We start from the raw sequence: 21,363 nt of genomic DNA, 5'->3' as shown, positions 1-21,363 counted from the left end.
CAAGGGAAATTGATGTAATTTCTACTTAAACAGCTTTCTTTGTGTCTGTGTCTGATTTCAGATCAGAACCTGCCAGTTAAATCCTAACAAATCCAAGTTACACTGAAGCCAAACAATGTGGTTTTGTTTTTAGTTTTTTTCGTCAGTGACATGGAGGAATTATCATGTTTATCTACACTCAACAAAAATGCGAATGTATCAACTCAATTTTTTTTTGCCTTAATTGTACATTTTTATTATCCAGACACATGAAACTGTGCTAAAGTTCAAGGCCTGTGAGCTGTCCGTGGTGCTGCAGGAGCGGCGCGTCGTTCCAGTCGACTGCGTATTCATCAAATAAGTTATGCATTTGCATTAAATACAGCACTGTTTTCTTAATAATGCAATAAAAGGAATGTTTTTCGCGGGTTTTATTTTTTACATCAGTTCCATAGAAGCACATTTTTATGTTTCATGCTTAAGAGCAACTTTTTGATTCAGGCTGATTGTTTCGGGTGTTTGTGATGGGCTGGTGTGTGTGCTGCAACGCAGACGTGGGGGACGGTCGGAGGAAGGGATGCTTCTGTTGAATCCCAGCCACGGGGTTTCTGGGGACTGAGATCTTTTAAGACCATTATTATCTATTTACCATCCAGGTGAGGAACGGGAAGAGCGAATGAATGTATTCCCGTTGTCTTTCGGTGAAAGCATTGTTGAAATCAGAACTGCTCCATTTGAATGCTGTTAATTCTGCCGATTGTTCTTAAAAGCTACAGCAGAAAACGGTTTGGAGCTTCTGTTGCAGCTGCACGCTCCAATCTGCCATGCAAGCCTCATTCAGTGTGGCGAAACCTCTGTTATTCAAATTTTCCTGTGTTAGCGCTTTACAGACTCTCTCTGCGTTCTTACAAAGATAACGTTCCCCTAAAATTGAATAGCCGCAGGGTGTGTGTGTGTGTGTGTGTGTGTGTGTGTGTGTGTTTGAGGAGTGATACTTCCGATGTATCGGCTGTATATCGTATCAGCCTCATTGACTGCTGTTGGCAAATAAGATGAAATTGACTGATGGCAGTACCTGATGTTGTGTGTGTGTGTGTGTGTGTGTGTGTGTGTGTTTGTGAGAAAGAAGGTTTTGTTGGAGATTGTCTGATGTTTGTGTAAGAATATCGTCCGACGGTGTGTTGCTGCCCTCCGACGGTGTGTTGCTTGTTCGTGTGTCATTTGGTTTCTCAAACTTCTCACAGCACAAAATCTTTAGGCAGCACCAGCAACCATTAATTCAGATTCAAGACAACTTTATTGATCTCTGCAGGGAATTTGCTTTATTAGCCTGCAGTTGCTGGAGCACAGGAAGAGGAAATGGATGATTAGAGCTCCTGGAGATTCTGAGTCCAAGTTGCGGACTCTCTTTCCTTCGTCTGCTGTTGTACTTGTGGAACTCACAGATTCATAGGTGGTAAAATCAAACACTTCCATCATCGACTCCAGGAGTTACATTTGGATGAAACTACATCCAGGTTAGATTTCTCTGTGTAACTGCAGTAAGCAGATCCAAACAGTGCAGAAAGTGTCGTTTCTACGAGGCGTTCATGCTTTGTCGCCTCTTCCCACGGGTCAACACACAAGGAAGGCGTGAACTGCTGATTTTCTGATGGATATTTGAAAAGAGATGTGACTTAAATCCCCAGCCGTGCATATTACAACAGAAACATCACACTGCTCCTTTAATACCGCTATTTTTCATCATGAGGATTTCTTTCCCCCACAGGCATCAAATGAGGTATAAATACTTCGAACTAACAAAGTAAATCATCAGCATCAGCTGTCAATCAGATGGTAGTTCAATCGTTGGTACTGCTTAGGTTTTTTGGCCCGCGTCCCTTGTGTGCTTCCCATCATAGTTTTAGGTGAACTGACACCTCGTTAGGGTTGAGTAACACGCTGCAGACACGACAACTACTCCGGTTTAGAGTTGGAGAGTGTGTGTGTGTGTGTGTGTGTGAGAGAGAGAGAGAGTGAGAGGGGGAGAGAGATGTGACATTTGATATCCTAAAACAAAATGGTAGACTAATTTTAATGCTGGCGTGTGATGATTCTGACCATTCTCACCATATCTACATCATCTCAGATTTCAAATGGTTGACACGTCCGTTTGCTGGGCCGTCTGTATTATCTTTGAGCTGGACCCCTATCTGGAACGCCTCAGGTTTAATCCAAGTTTAATCCCAGCTATACGGGCAAATCAAATGATTAAAGTAAAAGAAGGTAAATGTGTGTGTGTGTGTGTGTGTGTTTATGCAGAGCTGCATTGCTTTCATTTGAAGAAATTAGTGATTTTCTAACGCCACTGTGTGTATTCTAATTCATTCACTCAGGTTTTACTATCAGTACACTTACACGTGTGTGTGTGTGTGTGTGTGTGTGTGTGTGTGTGTGTGTGTGTGAGTGAGTGAGAAACCATTCTCCAGCACAAAGAGGTGCATTGCTGGATGGCAGATCAGCTTCTTGCAGCTGCTTATCTGGTCCAGGTGGGTCACGGCTGATACCTGCCTGAGCCACAAGGAGCAGCTAACCTGGAAATTAATGTTTCACATCAGCGCCCACCTCTCTCTGCTCCGGTGGGGGTGAGGGTGGAGAATGCATACGTGTGCGTTTATCTTACATGCATGTGTGTTTGTTGAGTGTGTATTTTTGTTTCTCTGTGGCCCTTCAGAGAAGTCGTGTGTGGCAGTCGTGACTCAAGTGGAAATATGTTGGCGTTGGTTACAAAGTGTTTTTTTTATGCAGATCTAAAAGATCCTTTTACCAATTAGAAATCTGAAAAAATAAAGGAACCTGAAATGTCATGAAAAGCTCTTAATGGTTTCTGGAAATGAGAAGGTTACAGCTCTGACAGACCCCAGAGATGATTTCAAACTGGAGAAAATCTCTCAGTGAGGCGTGAATAATGTCATGAATATTACTTGGAAAATGATTTCCAGCTGAGAGAAAGAACTGTGTTCAGAGCACTTTAGTCATATTCTGTACAAGCTCATTGCTCGATGCGTCACATGCGGCTCGGAACGGCACCAGTGTCCAAACCGGCTGAGTCTCTTCCCAGCAGCACCAGGCGCAGGATCCAGTGGTTGTGGTTGTGGTTGTTGAACGGTTGTGTGAAACACAACACCGACAGGCAGTGATGGAACAGTTGCCGCCAGAGACGATGCCTGTGTGAGGTAACGATGTGGCCGCACTTGGAAACCTCTGAAATGAGTTCAAACTGTAAAGCTAAGAAATTACAGGTGGCGAAGGGTCATGAGCACCAGCTGGATTATTGCAGCGCACAAAGGTTGAGAACTACTGGATTAGATGACGTGTTGGATTCACCGGTGTATATCATCAACCCATTAAATGGCTGTTATCAGCCCTAATGGCTCCACTCCTCTCGCTTTAGTTAGGTGACAGATGTCCTCCAGGGGCCGTATAAATTATGAACAGAGAAGGCGTCGATCACATGACCAGGGCCGGCTCACGGCTGAGGTAACAAACCTACAATCATCTCTGTGTGGTGCAGACGCGCCCAGTGCTGCACTGGGTTTGCCTTCATGACCAGGGCCTGACAGGATGTGCTAGCATCCGTCGCAAGCCTGTCTCTGAAGGTGTGTGGGAGGGAGGCTGACTCAGCTCGCACTGTTCCACTGGCCACGCCTACCAACAAAACAACCAGAAACACTCTGAGCCCCAGAACTGTCAATGCTGACGCGACGGAACGAATCGATGGTAATCTCCAAACTACATTTGAGTTGAGGAAATGAATCTAAAATGGACCAAAACGCGAACAAGGAAGGATGTACTGCCAAGATGAGCCACAGACGCAAACTGTGATGGAGCTGACAATATATTTCCAGATTTGAACCCCCCACAGAGATATTCACTAAAAGTTTTCCAAAGCCTTCTGGAAAGATTTCAGTGTACCAGTGACCGGCAGACGCCACCTGTAGCATCGTCATACTATAAACACGATTGGTTCTGCCTGGAGAGTGATGGACCTTTAGCGGCGCCAGTGAATCTAGCAGTGGTTGAACACTGGTTATTATTGATGGCTTCGGTCATTCAGAGGCATTCTACTGTGATAACAGATTGATAACGGCCATTTAATGGACTGATAACATCAGCAGCGAGTGGTTGGATCAGCTCATATTAGGAGCCTGCAGTGTAATGCCAGCATTGGTTGTCTCAGGCTGATGTGCGTTCTATGAAGAGAGGTTATCTCGTCCTTGTCTTGAAAGCTGACATTTGTTCTCATAAAGGCCAGCATGTCAGTGCCTGATAGGATTAAGTGACGAGTGGGGTGCCTGCTGTCTTTGTCCCCCATTTACAGACCAGTCGCTGCCTCCGACTTGCTGGCTTGGGTCTCATGGTGCCTCTTTCTCTTTGTCCTCTCCAGAAGGATCCGCTCTCTCTCACCCTGAGTGTGCTCGCTCTCATTATGGCCTCCATGCGTCTTGTTTCACTGAGAGGTGGAAGAACCGTGTCCTTTTCAGCACACGCGTGTTTCTGATGTGATGTTTGCACTTGCCGTCTTTGTGTCATTCTTCTAAATTCGTGCATCTTGGCGATAGTTAGCATGATAGGAGTCATGCATGTGTGAGTTCACGTGTGTTTATGTGTGCTGTTTTGCACGCTGGTGGAACATTGAGCTCAAGTGTAATTGAACTCCTCTTTCTTATCTCACAGCTGAGAAGGTGTTTGACATTTAACAGGCTTCCTTAGAAGCGGAGATAATTTTTTTAAAGGAGAACGGCAGACTTGTCTCTCATCTCTGCCTCTCTCTCGCTTTCTGCCTGCCACACATTCTTTGTCTCTTTCTGTCTCCTATTTGTTTCTTGTCTTGAGTGAGAATTCCCAGGCTTTTCTGCTGTCAGCCATCATACGTGTGAGATGTGTGTTTTGTAATGGTTCATCTGTTTCTTTCTTCCTGTGTGCACACCCACACACTCGCATACACTTAACACAGAAAATACACCTCTCTGCTCGCAGGGTGCGAGTCCTCTGCTTTTGAGAAGCGTCTGCTTAAGGATGCTTTTGGCTGCGAGGAGAGAGAGAGAGAGAGGGAGAGAGAGAGTTTGTCTAGGACAGTGCGAGTGAGAGAGATGGTGGGGGGGCGAGTCCAAAACTGATCAGCCAGAGCAGCTGTCATTGCCCAGCTCTCCTTCTCACCTTCCCTCTTCCACTCTGTCTCGCTCTCCAGATTGACCAAGGAGGTCAATTGCCAATTTGCCAGTGCCATTGTCTTTGTCAGGAAACAATATTAATTTTGGCTAATTAGGACCTGGAGCTAATGAGCGCTACAGATAATGAGTTCATTTATAATCCATAAAACAAGTGTGGCGTGTTACGGGACAAAAAAAGCTGGAATGGCAGCAGCCGGACATCAGACTTAGGCGGCAGCGTAGCAAACAATCTGGAAAGACGTATTTAGACACACACACACACACACACACACACACTCTCTCTCTGGCGTGTCTGCATTGCAGCTCTGTGCTGCTTGGCTTAGGCACCTTTTCGGTGTTGTTTTCGGAGAGTGCCCACCCTACTTGTGCTGCTCCTCTTCATATCCTTCCCTCTCTCTTGTTACCTCTCTCCCTGGGTTCTCCCGTCTCTTCTCTCCTTCCATCACACATCTGTCTTGGGCAATAGTGGGTGCCTACTGATAACAGCAAAAAGGAAAGATGAGGAAGTGGAGGAACTGGGGGGGATGGGGGGAGGGGACAAATACAAGGAAAGAGGTACAATGGGGAGCAGGCAGAAATGAGGAAGTGATGCCCACAGAGACATGAGAGCAGATAGCAGAGCTGGAGGAGGATGAGAGGGCCTTCACAGCAGATGGAAATAACAGCGTGAGGAGGCTCCAGTGCACGAGTGAGTGTCCACGTGAAGCCCAGCTGGCCTCAGCCTGGCCCGCTCACGTGCGAACGCTCGTTCAATGCAACACTACAACTGCGACTCCATATTGAAGCACCCCGCCGTGCAGCCTATCTATTACAGAGCAGGGCAGTGAATAGAGCCACCAGTCAATGTTCAACTTTTAACATGCAATTAAATTTCCAGGTTTCAGGTATTGAAATCCAACAGACAGGTGATTGCACTGAACTCCTGAGCTGTTCCTGGGCTGCTGGGAAGCTCTGTTCCTCAAGAGTCTCCACCCGAGGCTGCAGAAACAACAGTGTTTCCTGTCAAATCAAATAATTCGAAGGTGAAAATGGGTTTTTATTCCTCACTCGCCAAAAAAGCTGAGTTTAAAAACCAAACCGGGCACAACACAGGAGCAAGAGCTTGACAGAGACAAAGCTTTTTTTTAGAATTCAAAACTGCTTTCAGCGATACTGATCGCAGGAGAAGTCCTGGTCGTTCCATTTCTACCACGTCGACAAGGTCGGAAACTGCTGTTAATAGAAGCAGAGCCTCCATTAATGTGATTGGTCGTGTTTTTAGCAAGTATTCATGTCAAAATGGCTGCTGTGAAAAATGTCTCCTCTCTCTCTGCCCAATGACAGCTGGAACTGGAGGTCACACGGCCTCATTCTCAACCTGCCATTCTTCAACCTGCACATCCGCGGGGCTGACAGGAACAGCACCAGCGGCGTATCTCACATGCACGCACGGGCCAAATGATAAACATGTAAACAGAAGACAAAAGGGCAAAAAGAGAGAGGGCCTTTTTGTTTCTGTGCCATTGTGTTTGTGTGTGGCCTCGCAATGAAGGCGGCATGTTCCATTACCCGACCATGATTTAGTTGACTCTCAGGTAATAGTCAGTCCTGGTGAGGTCACCAGCAGGGTAATGTAGAAGGGGGGGGGGGGGGGGGTTGCAGAGCAGAGAGGGAAAAAGGAAGTCGAAAACAGGATAAGAAAAGGTTAAAAATCCTGAGGTGAGCTGTAAAACTGAATGTAAAAAGCGAGACAGGAAGAAAATGGAAAGACTTGGGCAGGCACTACGAAGTGCCACTGTTGATGGACATGTGGCCAAAAGTGGTGTGTGTGTGTGCGCGTGCGTGCGTGTGTGCGCGCATGTGTGCGCGCGTTTGGATCGGCCGTTTGCTTTTGCGACAACGACAGGCTAGACTGGCTGAGCCGTCACTCCAGAACTCTCAGTAACACACAGCCACCTGTCGGCTCCTATCAACACTGGCTGTGTCCAGCCTCCACAAGCAGGACTGAGCGTGACGGGATGACGACAAAGAAGAGAGAGAGAGAGAGAGAGAGAGGGGAACGGATGGAAAGTTGGAGGGAACAGCAAGGCTATGATGAGACGGAATAGAAAATCACAACAGCAGAAAGCTCTGTGATTGGAGAGTGAGCAGAGGCGAGTGCCAATGTGCAGTGACAGGTCTGCCGCTCCTCACCAACGCTGAGGACGACTGTCCACTAATGTCCTTCGCTGTCGTCTGATTTTCTCAGTGTGATTGGTGAGTCACAGCCTTGCCACTCACTGTTTTCATCATTTTGCCATTTGGTATATCAGAAAGCCGATCCCAGGCCCGACGTCCAATCACAGGCCTCCTCGGAGCAGACCGAGCTGAGTCGCTGGGACCGTCTGGCTCACGCGCTGCAGTTAAAACAACCTATATTCTTACCTTGACTGCCTGAAAGTGCTGATATACTGTGGAACTTTCTATGCGTGTGGAGGCGTTTGTGGCAAATAACAGCAATGCAGTATTTGTTGTTCTTTCCAGTTAAAAGTTCTCTTTTTCACAAGGTTAAAGCACAGTGGGGTTTTTTTCTTAGAAACTAAAGGTCCATAAACCATTTTTCCCCAACATTACACTTTCTTCCTGAGACTCTAAGTTTGACAAAAGCAGTCTGATTTCTTTAGGTGAGTTTTAAAGTGTACACACCCACTGTGCATCATGGCGGCCTGCACCCTCACCTGAGTCACGAGCCAGCCACAAATGATTCTTTCATTTTCTAGACAGTTGTCATGAATACCAGATGACCTTCAGGAAGTGTTTGCTCATATAAATACAGCTGTGTGTGTGTGTGTGTGTGTGTGTGTGTGTGTGTGTGTGTGAGTGACATAATGTCTTTCACACCCTATAAATGTGTGTGTATTATGTTCCTGATACATCTGGTAACTTAAGCAAATTGCAGACGTGCACCTTTAGGATGTGTGGCGCTGGAGGTGCGCTCCTCTCAGGGATGGCTAAGGGGAAGGTAGAGGGGATTCTCCTCTCATCCGTGACAGATTTAGTCATAAATCTACTGGATTAATAAGCGGCCTCCCAAGGACTCTTGTGATACGTGTTGTTGAAACACAGGAGTCACTTAGAGCCAGACTCCAGGCAACATTTGTCTCCAGCTCTCATTCCCATTGCTGTTATTGATGTTCAGCACACACACACACACACACACACACACACACACACACACACACACACACACACACACACACACACACACACACACACACACACACAAGCCTTGTACTTAAATCTTTGTGAAGACCTTCATTGATATAAAGTCCTCCCCTGCCCCTGATCCTCACTTAAACAAACACAACTAAAACCTGAACCTGAACCTGATCCTGAACCGAACCCAAACCAGACACTGAAACAGAGGTTTGACCTTTAAGCTGCTTTTTATTTTTGTGAGCACCGGTCGAAATGTCCTCACTCTGCCAGTTACACACAGGTTTTGGGCCATATGATTTAGAAAGTACTGGAACACACACACACACACACACACACACACACACACACACACACACACACACACACACACATTCTGATAAGGTCCTCTCTCTTATTTAAGAACACTGGAGAGACGAGGAATGAGAAAAAAAAAACCCCACCTTGAAGTGAAGGAGCTTTTAAAGTTCTAATCTTTTTAAGTGTATTTTGAATTGAAGACATCTTTGGACCTATAAATCGATGACTTCCAGTTGTAATTTGTGTCCACTTTTAATAAGTGAATTGTCCTCATCTGTAGCAGTTGTGTTGATTTGAGAACGTTTTGATTCTGGGTTGTTTTTTTTGTTTTTTTTAATGGCGTCAGGCGGGCAAACTCAGTCTCTAGGCTTTTTCTTTCTTTCCATCTTTTTTATTGCTAGTTGTCTAATTGACCTCCCTGGGGAATATACTTTACTGTCACTCTCCACGCTGTCTTCATCCTCTAGGGAAATGAACTATCTACATGCAGCCTCTTCTCTCCTATTAAAGATGCCCCCTGAACACGTACGCGTCTCTTTGTATGGAAATCGAGGTCCAAGCACTCCGTTTCTGGCCATCTCACGATTGTCATTCCAGGTAGATTTGCTTGGTTTATTTCCACGTGGAGATGGTTTCCCAGAAGGAATCTGAATCTCTAAACATTAACGCAGCACGCCGCGTCCACGGCAGAGCGAGTCGCCGTGACTTGATTTCACTTCATTTCCTTTGTATATCAAATGAAATAAAAAGAAAGAAAGTTTAATTTATTGTGTTTGGGCTGGGGGTGAGTGTCCACGTTAATGCAGGTGCCCCCGAGAGATCTCTTAAAAGGATGAGCCTGAAATAGTGACGTGAGTCCCTTGATGGAATCTGACTTTTAAATTGGCTTTCAAAGTGCCAGATTGAGTGAAGAAGCTGCCGCACGCTCGTGTTTCACGGATGATTTGAAGTTGACACTTCCCTCGGTTTTAGCAGGTAGAATTAACCACCACACTTGGAAAACTATTCTGTTCCTGTTTTTAATTTTCACAAAAAGGTATTTCAGTATTGGAATCCGACGTTCCTAGACAGGAGGGGACTTCTTTTCCATGAAGATCTAAAAACAGCTTCTCGTCGCATCGGTGTACCATCGCCCACTAAGACCTTCATTTTTCGGCCTCTGTAGCAGATTCATATACATAGCATAACATAAAAAAACGCTTTGGCGAGAGAGCGACCCAGATGTTGCCTCAGCGCTCCAGATCCTGACCTCCCCGACCGAGGCAGGCAAACATGCGCTTGTGTGTCTTCAGCGTTCTCCTTCAAGGCCACAGATACTGAGACGTTTGGGCTGCAGCACTGCAGCTAAGATCTCGTGATCACAACTCATCTGTGTGACGGCGGCGCAGGCTTTCTTGCTCTCTGCTCCACTTTTCTTCATTTCTCAACAGTGGAACCACAGACTGGTGAAGGAGCTCCTGCTGCCAGCAAGCTGAAGACAGTATTTGCCTGCGTGAATGTTGGATGCGAGTGACTGACGTGAGGTAATGTGGCTTGCTGATGTGTTTGAAGGCTCTCTTTGTCAGCGGATGGACAGTGTGGTAACATGAGTGGCACCTCCCTGACTCATCGGCCTGCTGATTGCATGACTTCAGCCCGAGCTGCCTCCAGACGATTCATCAACTATTTACCAGCAGCGCGTAAATATCAAACTTCTCTCCGTCCTGCCCCGTTATCCGTGTCATCTCTCTGCTTTGTCTTCAGGTAGCTCTTCTCCTCTCTTTGCTACTGCTTTGGTTGTTGGTGTAAGCCTTTGTGCACCATAAAATATTAAGCTATAATTCACAACATGCCTGAAATTGCAGTCCTGACAGAGGCTGTCCCACTGAATCAGCCCTCAGATGAATGAAAGGTCTAGAGATGTCATCCACATAATAAACAGGGCTTAGGCTTATAGCCCCTTCTCTCTCTGGAGCCGGGGCCCCCAGGGCAGGTCCGAGCTGAGTCCTTGTCTAACTGGCACGACTCCTATTGATCCAGCAGGGATTGATGTCCTCCAGCAGCTGATTTAACACCCCCACCCTCCTGCCACCAAACCCTTCCCTTTCTTGGTCGGAGTAAAACATTTATAAGTTAGCAAGCGTTCGACTCGTATTCCTCCACCTCATCCTCCGTCTTCTGCCACTTTAAGGTTTTTCAGTCCTGTCACAGTGAAGCAGCGATGGTTTGTCTTCATGCAGAAATCCCTCTCCTAATTTTTGGATAAGTGCTTATGGTAATGGGGGACATTTGTTACTTTCTTCATCATGTCTCATCGCCGCTCCTCTGTTACACCTCCTTTATTGTGCACATGTTTCACACTTTTAGCTCACTCTCTTCTCCACACTTCTCACCATTTAAACCTAAATGCTTGCAGCATTTCCTTTAAATCCACCCTAAAGCTAACATTTGCCCCATTTGACAAATTCCCATGGGTTATCTATATTATAAATTCCACTTGTAAAATATTTAAGGTAGCGTTTGTTAGCACCCCATAAAAACAACGTCAGTGGTTTTCTCACACGAAATGCACGCCATGAATGTGGCGAAACCAGCACAACGTGAATCCCTCATGTGGGGCCTGTGAATACATCTTCAGGGGGTCCCAAAGCTCATAGAGACAAAAAAAATGTGTAACCTGGAACTGAATTGGACCAGTTTTTGTTAGAAAACTGAGACCTGGACCCAGCTAGGATTGAGAATTGCTGGCCCTGGTCGGCCCCAAGAAACGAAGACTTGAGCTGCACAGATTTCAGTGGAACATAATATTATTAACGTATTCAACAAAACTAAGCTGACGCTGAGCCCCTCCCCTCCCCTGGTGGTGCCTGACCGATGTGATACATGGACCCGATACACTAAGATGACATCATTCTCTGCCGGTCTAGCAGCTTCTGCATGATGACACATACACTTGTGCTTTAGTTTTGAGTATAATGACCCGCAGCTACAGAACCAACCGGACCTGTCTCAGTACATAAGGCCCAAGCAGACCCGTGAAGACCTCTAATCTGCTGTGGCACCATTGGTACTGTGGTGCAAGACTGGGTGTGTATCCTGGTGTTGTAGTTATCACAGGTCATGTAGTCTGGAACCAGAACAGGATCCAAATAGCTTTTTATCCTGGTTGTCTTGCTCTGGTCAGTTTGGTTGGAACTTAATGTCCAAATATAGAAGCATCAGAGTAGAAGTTCAGAGTGAGAGGTGTGGTGGGCGGCGGGAGAGAGCTGGGGAGGTGATTCTTCCAACCCATCGCTCTCATCATGTGAGCGGTGTTGCAGCGTGGAGGAGGAAACGGGGAGGAGCAGTGCTAATGTGAGCGGTATCGTTCATAACAAGCAGCGCTGGCCTCCTGCTGCTAAATAGCATCATTTGTCAGGGGAAAGGGCTCCACGCCACCGCGCCACAGATAAGCACGTGACGGATACCTTACATTACACACACCAGCTACAGTGTGTCTGTACTTGTGAGGAGTCTTCGTGACGAAGTCGTGTTCTGACCAAAACCTGACTGTGAGCCGTTCCGCACCTGTCTGGACTTGAAAGATTATGGATATTTTTGAAAACCTACAAGAGTTGACCAGTAATGTATTTGATTTTTTTTATTTAATTTTGCAAAAAGAAAAAAATGAAAAAAATGCTTCAGATGTGAAAATCTTCACCTGATCAGATTTCTCCTTTGCTCACATTGATATGTGTAACTAATGGAAGATTAAAAACACTGCATGCAATCAAACTGATGATACAACCGCACATTGACTCAGTAGACGGATCGTAGCTGTGGGTCGGATGAACCTTGTTACATTATTGAATTTATGCTCTTATTTGATCTTTTATCACTGATTTTATGTGATGGAGAGTAAACCCTTGAGGGCCATGAAAGGCACCTCTTTGTAATAATTTATATGTTAATAATGACAATGATAATTTGTGGTAGTAGAACTTTAAATATTAGCTGAGAATCAGAACCATGAAGCTCACGTTGCTCTGTCTGATTTCTCTTTTTTTTAAGAGGAAGAATTAATGTTCCACATGGTTTTTCCCAGATAGTACCAGTCCTAAATGACCGTTTGTTATTCTTCACTCGTGTGTATATGCACACCTGCACGCACACACACACACACACACACACACACACACACACACACACACACACACACACACACACACACACACACAGTAAAAGAAGGCCAGAAGGAGAAAGAGGGAAAAAAAAGTTATTATTGATGACTATGAGGTAAAATGCTTAATTTGCACCGTCTTCAACCAAATTATAACTCATATTGAAAGTAGCTGCATTTGCATAAATCTCATTAGACACAATGAGAGGGGTTCATAAATCGTTATATTAATTAGTCATTTTTGCCACCCTTTTATAGGAAAATGGGGTGTATTAATAAAACCAGGGGGTGTGTGATTGTGAAGCCTAATTGGTTGTTGTGTAAAGCCTTTTGGTGCACAACTGACAGGCTTGATTTAGATCCACTTCCTCTCTATTGTCTGCTCAGAGGGAGAGAGAGGGTGTGTGTGTGTGTGTGTGTGTGTGTGTGTGCTTCTCGTACATGTATATGATCTTTGTATTTACTATGCAGTACTCACTCCCCTTCAGGAGCCTTTTCCTACTGTTTTGGGTCTCTCAGGTCAAGTGGATCAAACACACAGGCAGAAGCATAATGGTTTCAGGCTCAGATTCAGGATTCACCGTGGTTTTGACTCTTTGTGTGTGTTGTCACCTCTTAATAATGCAACAAAAGTGAAGCAACTTTAGCAAACCTGCAGAAAAACAGAGAGAACAAAAGACCTCGACAGAAGCTTCTTACTTTGAGGCGACAGAGAATTGTTGGAGCAGTTTGGGACTTTCTGGTGAGGATGAATTGGAGCAGAGATGTGTGGGTATGACGGGATGGGGGTGTTGTTGGGGGAAAGAGGAAGTCTTGACTCCAGCTTTGGTAACGAATGCAGGCGACTGGCCAGTTTATCCTCACTTGAATGCACCTTAAAATGTGTCTTTCAGCCGTATGTTTGTCAGGTGAATGCTGATGTGCTCTGTAAAGAAAGTGATCAAAGTCTGTGTGTGTGTGTGTGTGTGTGTGTGTGTGTGTGTGTGTGTGTGTGTGTGAGTGAGTGATAGCAGGATACACTCCCCTCCAGCCTTTTATGATACCCTGCCCAGGTGCTGCAGTTTTACTCTGGCTAGCAGAGAAGCTTGTAATTCCAGGTGGGTCTCGTTGGAGCTCCACCTCTGGGTTTGATTAGCCAGCCTGTCTGCAGGTCTGATAAACTCTATGCATGTAAACGTGTGTGTGTGTGTGTGTGTGTGTGTGTGTGTGTGCGCACGCGTCTCATGGGTGTTCTTATGCTAGTGTTGCCTCTGTCTGATAGGTTCATCAGTGGCCCAGCTGAAGGCGAGTGATCCCGAGGGGGAACCCCTCATGTACGGAGTCTCAGGGGAGGAGGCTATGCGATATTTTTCAGTCAATAAAGACACCGGTGTTGTCTGGCTTCGACAGCAGCTCGACAGAGAGGTAAGTCCAACAAACACGCAAGTGTGTGTGTGTGTGTTTACATATTACCCAAAGAAAAACCTGAGACAATTTGTATAATAGGAGATGTAATGCAGCGCAAATGATGAAAGAGCAGTGAAATGTGGGAGGCTCTTTGGTGGAGAGAGATGAAGAAGACAGAGATCAGAGTGACATTTCTGTGTCACTTTTGCTGCACGCGCATGCGAAGCTGGTGCTGATGTGTGTCTCTTTGTCTATCAGAGCAAGTCAGAGATGCAAGTGGAATTCTACGTGAGTGACATTCAAGAGGTAAGGGACAGATTTGCACTGTGATCACACGTATGGCACCCCTGTCACCCGCTGACACCTGGACACGGCCCCACCACACGTCACCTAGATTCCTTCTCTCTCAACTCAATCATTGTGACACCCGTCTCAGTCTAGTTACGAAACGTACTGATGTGTAACCTGCGGTAATCTATCACGCACTTGTCCTGTTATCCTTCACTCTGAGTCTTGTCCTGGAATGGCTAACACACTCTTACAGCAGCTACAGTCAAGCATGTGTGCAGGTGGACCAGTGGCTCTGGAAATCTTAAACCACCGTTGTTTCCTCCCTCAGGTGGTCAAAGACACCGTAAATATCCAGATTGGAGACGTGAACGATAACGCACCAATCTTCCATGGGCAGCCTTACACCGTCCATATCCCAGAGGTAAGGCTGAGTCGGGCTTACTGCTTCCAAGGCAGCAGTAAACCAACCAACTTTTTAGATCAATGCTTGTGATTCACTTTTATTTAACGGGCTCAACCTTTCCCTGCACAAGAGTTCAACAAAATGACAATTCCTCGCATCGCACATCACATAAAAATTGGAATAAAATAACTTTTTCCGTACACGTATCCACTACTAAGTGGTTTGGAGGGCAAAAGTTTACTCTTGGATGTAAAAAAGGCAAGAAAGCATGTATGAAATCACGTCAATGACCAGCAGCGTTGGTGCGAGATTCGAGTGTCTGCCAGCGACCGTGGGCTGCTGCAGGGAGGACGTGTTTGTTTTAGGTCAACGCTCACGTCTAGTCGTATTTTTACACTGGATTTTGGATTATTGCTGACAAACATCAGCTAAAAGCATTTCCGAGTGTGACCTACACCACCGACGCCTGAGCTCAGCGTCAGCACAGCTAACGCTACTGTTGGCAGCGTGATGGTGTTGAGTGTCAGCAGTAAGCACTGGAGAGTTGTGCACTTGTCAACAACCAACCATATTTCATGCCGTAGCAAAAGCCAGTTTAATCACAGATTTCCACAGAACCACAGAAAACCCACTGACTTGGAGGGAGCCAGACTCCCACCATGCTAACTTATTGCCGAGCTTTAGGACTCATTCCTGCGCCGCTCCAGTGATAGTGCTTTCATCCCTGTTGTCCTGGAAATGGCTGTTTTTCTGCACCTATGATCTACCCACAATTTGGGGAGATGTCATCTAGCTCATGTTTAGAGTGAGTGCACAGCCTCTGTGAAAGGAAAGAAAAACACTTACTGCCGTGGAGACCTCAATCTCTGTTCTCGTCTCCGTTTCTCACGCCTCTCTGTCCCCTGTCTGAATCTGCTACCTCCTTTCTAAGCGCTCGCTTCTTTCCATCTTTCTCCCTCCTCTTTGCCCTCTCCCTCATCTAATCCTTGATATGAAGTAATTGCCAGACTGGAGTGGAGGACTTCAAACAGGGGCTGAAATCCACACAGAGGCGCACGTGCACACACACACACACACTCTCACACACACACACATTCACATATCTTGTTGTGTTTATATTGAGCACTTACCCCTTTCTGAGTCTACACCAAATCTTCAAAGCCACTGGCTTTTTCTCTCTCCAGTCCATAAATTCAGGCAAAGAAATGGGAGACAGAACTGTTTGGACCAGACCACCAACCAGAGAACGTTCTCTCAGGCTCAGTTTAGTGAGACTCACTAGTCCACATACACCGGCCAAGCTCTGCAAACAATAGACCAGTTTAGCCTCTGGAAAGCCGTTAAATAGAGTTGGGTTTGACCCTCATTGACATATTGCGGGTTCCCTGGTGGATTCCTGCCCTCATGGTGCTGAAGAAATTCGACTTTCTCATCTGAGGCAACAAGATGTCTCACTAGATCAGGTCCCTTCGAACTGGCAACACAATTGTGGCTCAATTTCCCAGGCTTGTCTTTACTCAACAGCCTCAACAGTGACATACAACCTGGTCACAATAAGACGTGGAATGTGTCTCTCAAATATCACTTGTTTTTTTGCCACATTGTGTTTGGTAAGTGACACACGTGTTAGTAATTGTGTTGCAGTGACATTGCAGCACATAATCCAGATCGTTGTTGAAGAAACTAAGAACTAAAACAGTTTACCAAACATTTATGTTCTCCGTGTTCTTGCTGGATATGAGTTTTCCCGTGTTGTCCCAGCCATGTCTGCTATTTAGTGTGAGTTCACAATTCGCACTGGAGTCATCCTCTTATTCACTGGACTAATTGATTTAATTGTCGCCAGCTAAATCCCACCATCATTGGTGTAAAGAACAGCTACAGGTCACCGCTAACAGCCCACCACAGACCCACAGACCGGCTCTAGTCTGGTTTCACTGCTGCTGGGACTTGCGGTTCATTTGCACATCACTTTGCACTGATTCACTTTGAAAGAGCAGAACCCAGAAACTCATTGCGATACATTCAACAACCGTCGAGCATCTTCACGCCACTACAGAGCGACCGTCACACGTCCAGCCCAAAACTCTGGGGGGTTAGAGAGTCGTAAAAGTAAAAGGGCAGTGATTACAGAGACCAAGGGTTCAAATAATGACGCTAGCAAAGTGAGACGAAGCACAAACCTGATTAGCCAACAGATATCAAGCTCTGATGAGGGAGAGGTAGGTTGAGGTCAGCCTGATGCAGATGAAGCAATGTGAGTGGCAAGGTGAGCAGTGCAGTGAGGAGAGCAGGGGAGTGTGTGTGTAAATGTCGTTTTAATTTGTAGAGCCATAAAGAGGGTGAAGGGGAGCAGGTGGGCTGCTAGCGTTCCCTCTGTCGCCGCTAATGAGCTTGCCAGATTTACAGGACCACACACTCAGCCAGCGTCAGAGACGGGACACAGAGAGTGACAAATATCACCAGAAATAACGTTTGGCTAGAACAGCAGACGGGTGACAACGGAAATCCATTATTGAATGAGATGATAATGTGTGACTAGAACATGCTGAGCGTTGTCACATCCTCTCGACGAGCAGCGCTCCAAATACTGTTGAACCCCCCGTGACAAACTCAGAATGTATGATGTGCAGTGTTGCCGTCTGAGCAGCTCCGGGGTCATCCATGGCTTCAAGAACAACCCCCCTAGACCACTCACACACCACCGCCGAGCTGCCTGACCCTCACACCCCCCCCACTGAGAATCAGCCTCTCTCCGAGTGCCAGTGTGATAATATCAAATGCCAACACTAACTACTTCTCAAACTGTGCCCAGCGTGTGCGATCTCCTGCGGTTTCGTACGATGTCTCTGACCACAAACACAGTTTTATCTTGCTCTTTTAGTCACTTGCAGTTTTCTGCCCCTCTCTCCAACACTGCTTTCACTCCCAAGCCTGCACAAAACACTGTCTTTGTGCCCTTATTGGATCATACACAGTCACCTTGTGGGCGTTTATTATTCATTTTCAGACTCGGTTCCACACGATCTCCGCCTGCTATACGTTTGCTGTGTTATTTGTTCGGTGGAGCCATTCCTTCCAGCATTACAGAATTTCAATCTCATCTTGCCAAGACTCACAATCATTCCTACCTAGATACGCACTGCAGTGGAATCCTCTCTTCGATAACGCAGTAATGATGCACAGAAGATTGTATAGCCGACTGCCTGCCTGAGTTGTAATGCAGCACATAGATGCATTAAAATGTATCGGCAAAGAGGCTGCGATATCAAAGCTTCATCTGTTTACTGTCTCTCAGGTATGTCAGGCAGGTGAGTAAATCCCTCCTCAGCCTCCATTTTCTATCAGCCGTATCTCAGTGTCCCCCTCTGACCTACAGTCTGCTCTGATGAGCTGCAGCTGCTGTAGGAACAAGGTGGAAGCCCCTCAGGCATCCAAAGATTCAGTCTGGTCTGATGGATATGGTTCTGCACTTGCTTTGTAAGAGACGATATTCCTCAGTAGAAGAAGGATTTTGTGTTCCTGAACCGATGATAAGTATCTTTTAATAAACGACTTCGTCCTTTAGCTTCCCCTCCTAAAACTTAGCCGGTGTTTTATTTTATAGTTGAATGACTGATGGTGCAGTTTGGTGGCGAAACTTCACCCAAAAAGTTTATTTTGCCTTTAAAGTTCTCACTTATAGAAGTCTTGAGCTCACACAAAATGTTATTTTCTCCCGTTACCCCAGAATGTGGGAAGAACAACAGCCAGGTCTTCACGCCAAATCTCCCCGCAAGTGCCGGTTTACAAAATCTCAAGTCTGGAATGATCCATGTCTTCTTTATCCAACAAAAACTTCGGTTTCAGATGACAGTTAAAAAAATAATAATTCTGTTCCAGCTCTAAAAAGTGAACACACGAACAAGAAAGGTTATCGTGTTTTTAGTTCAAACCAAAGAGCTCAGGAATTCCTCGCCACACGCAGAGATAACAAGAACGTGAGTTGTTCTTTGTGCTTGTGAGTTTGTAAATTGACATTTTTGGACCGTTTTTCTGTTAGAAGTTGGTCGAGAAGGTCGCTGTTAGCCTCAAGCTAAATATGCGTGACTGGCAATTTCTACGTTCTGGAGTCCCAAAAAAAAGTAATGCAGGAGGGCGAAAAACCATTTTTGTGAGCTGAAGACATTTGTGAGTACTTGAAAGGCAAAATACACTTTTTGGGTAAAGTATCACTTTACATGCGGTTCTGTTGAGGAAGTGAATTCATAGCAGCCCCAACTTTCAGGTGCAACCTCAATTTTAAAAGCACGATTGATTCCCACACGTACATGGAATCACTGATAGTTTGGATAATATTGTAAATATGTGTTACACCTGTGAATGAGTCTTTCCCGTTGATGTGGGCTTCAGCAGCGGCTGCTATCTGATGCGCCCTCTGTCTCTGTCAGGCAGAACATAGATAAATCTGTTTTATTCCATTCTTCTTTGTGTTTGCCACCTTCAGAAAGATGAACATTCAGTCCCTAATCTCTTATCGCCTTCTGCCCTGCATTTGAGCAGGTTACAGTATCCAAAGGTAATTTGTTTCCTTGGTTACAAACAAATAGTTCAACTCTAGAAGAGCGTCAACATTATATGGATGACTATTATCTTCAGAGGTTCTCTTTGGGCTCAAGCCAGTGCAATACATGTGAGGCAATGTTATATATACATATACATGCAGCACACATACATACAGTACATATACATACATATATATATATAATATTACTCACATCCCATTTCTAAAACAACACACACTCCTTTAAACAGCCGCTTCCTCCTGGAAGTAGGTCTTAGCCCATAATGATTTCAGTATTATCTGGCCTGCTCTCTCCGGTAGCGTAATTGAATCTAGCGGTTACTGAGTTGAGGGGTTCCTGGTTGACAGGCGCGGGCCGGTGAGAGACTTCTGCCTGACACTAAGACTCTGAGCCCCAGAGGAAAGGATGGAAGGATTTAACGAGAAAGAGAAAAATAGATAAGTGAGATGGTTAAATGGGAAGTCGTCAATATTTTACTCACCTCCGGCTTCATTTATGTCTTATTCCCACTCTCATCGCCATGCCTTCCAGTCCTTTTCTCCCTCTGACCACCAGATTATGTGCAGCTATTCCCCATTTTATTTTGAAATGACTGACTTTGTGTGTTAGTGCTTGTTGTACTTCCTGCCATTTTCCCACCAGTAATTGCGTATATATGGACCCCTTGTAGCCGCTGACGTCTCACCTGCTCCGTACCCTGAGTTTTCTCTCGCCCACCTTTCTCACCTTTCTCACCTTTCTCAGCTTTCTCTTATAGATTCTTTTATAGGATTTTTTTTCCATTATTCAGAGTCTTTCATCAATTTTTTCCTGCTGCCTTCAGTTGTTCTTCCCTGTTTTCACCTCACTGTTGTTTGAGTTGTAGAAACTGTCCTCTCGTGGACTTCGCAGACATTGAAGTGGGACCTCAGTGAAACTGTGGATGGCCTTTTTACCTTCTCAGAAAAGACTGTCCCTTCTGTCAGGGAGGGACTGTAGTCCCTCATCCCTGTTTCCCCTGCACCTCGTCCACCCGAGGCTATGCCCTAACCCATTTCTCCTGAGACCTGGTCCCCCTCGTCTCTCCAGAGCATACCCATCATCTGGTTCTGGTTTAGTAGGTTCAGGAACTATACTGGTCTCCAGTCAGTGTAGTCCACCGGCCTAGATGTTGAGGGTACTTGTCTGGGGCCCATATGGCGTCCCAGCAGGCATCTCCAGACCCCCAGGGGGGTTCAGCCTGATGGTTTTGGCCATCCACCTGTGGTCCCCTGGAGTTTTCAAGCCCCTCGACTCCTGCCTCATCAGTCTCAACCTCTCAGGCTGCCTGACTCATGACATTCAGCTCCTCCACATGCAGCCTCGGTTCTCCAGGTGTTTCCACTGATTTTCTCCATCTTTCTCCATCTGTTCATTTGATTATTTCTGACAGCGCTGATTAGAACGGAGCGCATGAACTCCATGTCTACAAACTGATCCAGTTTCTGCTCCACAGTTTTTATTCAGAGTAGATGTGGTACGTATGGCCAGTTTATCTTTTGAACCGAGATGTTTAGCCAGCTGTTCACTCACATATTTCAGGCAGAAACAATCAGAGACTTCAGTTCCAGCATGTCATTGATGGGGTTTGTTTAATATGTGGTAGCGAGTGTGTAGTTTTCCATCTGTGGATATCACCGTGCCAGCCTGTAGTCCTGATACCAGAGGACTGATTTCATGCTCTCATTTCACCTACAGGACACAGAAACAAGATCTTATCAACTCCTATTTTTGTTTATTGTGAAAACCAAAATATGACAGTCGTCCTACTCCTCTTATCCGGTTGGTCCGGGTCGCGGGGGCAGCAGCCTCAGCAAGGAAGCCCAGACCGTCCTCTCCCAGCCACGTCCACCAGCTCTTCCAGGCCAGCCGAGAGATATAATCCCTTGTGTCCTG

General features: G+C 45.9%; 1 protein-coding gene across 3 annotated transcripts in view; it reads left to right on the top strand.

Moving 5' to 3' along the window:
* cdh23 (cadherin-related 23) overlaps positions 1-21,363 on the top strand; it is a 169,479-nt gene that overhangs the window by 26,550 nt on the left and 121,566 nt on the right. For all 3 annotated transcript variants that reach the window (XM_086181277.1, XM_086181275.1, XM_086181276.1), the window contains exons 4-6: positions 14,066-14,208; positions 14,449-14,496; positions 14,810-14,902. In XM_086181277.1, coding sequence (XP_086037403.1) covers positions 14,066-14,208; positions 14,449-14,496; positions 14,810-14,902 — 284 coding nt within the window. The remainder of the gene's footprint in view (positions 1-14,065; positions 14,209-14,448; positions 14,497-14,809; positions 14,903-21,363) is intronic.

The sequence above is a fragment of the Aulostomus chinensis genome, chromosome 16, assembly GCF_037954235.1.
Source record: "Aulostomus chinensis isolate RoL2024-O1b breed Wild chromosome 16, RoL_Achi_v1.0, whole genome shotgun sequence".
Taxonomy (NCBI): domain Eukaryota; kingdom Metazoa; phylum Chordata; class Actinopteri; order Syngnathiformes; family Aulostomidae; genus Aulostomus; species Aulostomus chinensis.
The sequence above is the reverse complement of the archived record's forward strand: the minus strand, read 5'-3'. Positions and strand labels throughout refer to the sequence as shown.